This window comes from Myripristis murdjan, chromosome 23 (assembly GCF_902150065.1).
Source record: "Myripristis murdjan chromosome 23, fMyrMur1.1, whole genome shotgun sequence".
Taxonomy (NCBI): domain Eukaryota; kingdom Metazoa; phylum Chordata; class Actinopteri; order Holocentriformes; family Holocentridae; genus Myripristis; species Myripristis murdjan.
In genome coordinates, this window is record NC_044002.1 from 14,425,446 (window position 1) to 14,428,148 (window position 2,703).

The window sequence follows — 2,703 nt, forward strand, 5'->3', positions numbered from 1 at the left end:
TCAGTGAGAAGTTTGGTTTGTAATCTTTAGATCAAACTCTTACAAAAGACCACCAAATTGCACTCCTCATTCATGCCTTTAGAACAGATGATTTTACGAGTTTGCATACAAAAACATTCTCTTTTTAGTACATTTACTAAAGTAGGGCTGTCAAGTGATTTATTTTTTAATTGTGTTAATAACAAGGCAATCATGGATTAATCATAATGAACCACATATTCAAAACGTATGAAATGACTTGCTTGCTTATCCTTTCACTGCTGTATTTTGTGTTTTTTGGAAACCTTTGTTGCTGTTCACGGGGGTTTATATGATGGATTCCCAGACACAATCTATAGATACATAGATGATTTTTGAGGAAGGATTACTATAGAGGCGGACACACCCTTCATGTACTGACAGCTGAGCAAGGCTGCACTGCCAAAAATGTTTTATATGTCCTGCCCAGTTTTGGAGATACCAGCCACCACTGTCACACTGAGCAGGTTTGTGTGCACATATATGACCATACGAGGAAAATATGTTGTTATAATGAAAATATGTTTCATGTATGTACAAATAAGTAACACATGTATGCTCGCACATGTATCACCGTATCCAGAGGGGGTGTCTATGTTTGGACAGATGCTGATCCACCAGGTTAGAGTCCTCCAAAGTGCCATCCTCACCCTCATGTTGCCCTGTAACTGACCTCAGGATTACAGTTCATTTTCATTGTGCTGTGTTACCAAATCCACATCTTCCTCTTAAATAAAATAATATAAAATAAAACGAGCACATTTTCATTTGTCTTTCACTCACATTACTTTTTCCTGCTTTCATTTTTCTACATTGTTCTGTTCGTATCTCCTCTTAGCCTGTCTTTCCCTCTTTTTGCACGAGCGCGAAAACATTTGTAGGCAGAAGTGAAGCATTCATGGCCGACTGAGAGGAAAGAAATGCTCCTCTCTAAAGTGTGTTGCAATGAGTCTTTTCACACTTAGAAAATCAGTGGGGAGTCTGGGTCAGTGTGAAAAAACATCTTCATAGCTTTTTATTCCGAGTAATGACTCTTTAAACAAAACAAAACCCACATATTGGTCACCCAACTAATTCTTTATCCACTTATGTGATACAATATGCATTGGTGTTAAGCCAGACCCTTGCCACGGTTCTTGGAAACCTCTTTTGTCACACCCAAACAAGGAACTCTGGGCTATTGCTGCAAATAACAAAAGGTAAAAGGGTCCCAGGCACATGCATGCAAATGAGAGCTAACTGTAGAGCTTCCTATATTGTAAACATGCATCAGCACACTGAGGTGATGAAACACCGTTTGAGGAACTTAAATCAACACATGCTGCAGTACCTGTGGTTGACAAGTCAACCAGGGACACTGCTGGTGTCGTGTGTACATGCATGCAATAGCATCATCACCTACACTTTTAACACACACCCAAACATTTTTACATTTTCAGTTTTATGAAAGCTGCATCAGAGTAACGGATGAGAGACGACCCTGAACAGGACTAAGTAGCACTGCTGTGTAGGAACGTGCAGCACGCAATACTTTTTAGTTATATGACATACAAACTATACTCATGGAACTTTATGTGAACTCAGATGAAGTCAGAGGGGATCACTTGGATGCAGAAGTGACTGACATCAATGATGATATATATGCCAATGTTGAGGCATTCAAACCTGAAACAAGGGGTCAACCTGGACAACGGACATCAAGCAGGAAGAGATGTTGGGCTCTTGGTCTGGGGACGCTGGGTCTTCTTCTACTGTTTGTTATCATTACGTTGAGTGTCTACTGTGAGTATACTGTAGTACTGTTTTACTAATGCAAACAGGTGGTACTTTGTATAAATGGGTTTATGCAGAAATGGGTTTGTGCTGATTTTTTTCAGATACAATGAAGGAGAAAGACCAGTTACAAGGAAAGTATGAAACCCTGCGCACTGAGCTAGATGCTCTGACTAAAGAGAGAGATGCTCTGACTAAAGAGAGAGACCAGCTGAAGGCTAGTTCCAACAATTTGATGACGGAGAAAGACCAGCTACAGAGCCATTATGACACCGTGTCTGCAAGTCGAGATGCTTTACAGCTGGAAGTCGACCGTCTGAAGCTTGTGCAAAACTGTCCACAAGGCTGGGAGAAGTTTGGCTGTAGCTGTTACTACATCTCATCTGGGTGGAAGACCTGGAACGAGAGCCGTGACGACTGTGCAAACAAAGGAGCTCACTTGGTGATCATCAACAGCAGAGAAGAGCAGGCGTTTCTCAATAAGTTTGCAGTCAGAGCTTGGATTGGTCTGTCTGACGGGGAAGATGAGGGAAAGTGGAAATGGGTAGATGGGAGTCCTCTGGTGGGCGAGGGGTTTTGGCAAAATGGGGAACCAAATGATGAAAATGGAAGAGAAGATTGTGCAGAGCTGATCTCTGGAGTCGGTGAATGGAATGACATGCCTTGCATGCACAGGCAGCGATGGATTTGTGAGAAGGTTATTAAGAATTAGTCAGTAAGAAGTTTGGTTTGTAATCTTTAGATCAAACTCTTACAAAAGACCACCAAATTGCACTCTTCATTCATGCCTTTAGAACAGATGATTTTACGAGTTTGCATACAAAAACATTCTCTTTTTAGTACATTTACATATATAGTAGGGCTGTCAAGTGATTTATTTTTTAATTGTGTTAATAACAAGGCAATCATGGA

At 40.8% G+C, this 2,703-nt stretch overlaps 1 protein-coding gene across 1 annotated transcript; it reads left to right on the forward strand.

Moving 5' to 3' along the window:
* The first annotated feature begins 1,900 nt into the window (after positions 1 to 1,900).
* Positions 1,901 to 2,503, forward strand: LOC115355578 (CD209 antigen-like protein C). The gene has a single exon (XM_030046436.1). The coding sequence runs from the start codon at positions 1,901 to 1,903 to the stop codon at positions 2,501 to 2,503; it is 603 nt and encodes a 200-aa protein (XP_029902296.1).
* Positions 2,504 to 2,703: the final 200 nt, after the last annotated feature.

Excerpts from the sequence above, each read along its gene's own strand:
- LOC115355578 (XM_030046436.1), top strand. The coding sequence starts at position 1,901 with ATGAAGGAGAAAGACCAGTTACAAGGAAAGTATGAAACCCTGCGCACT.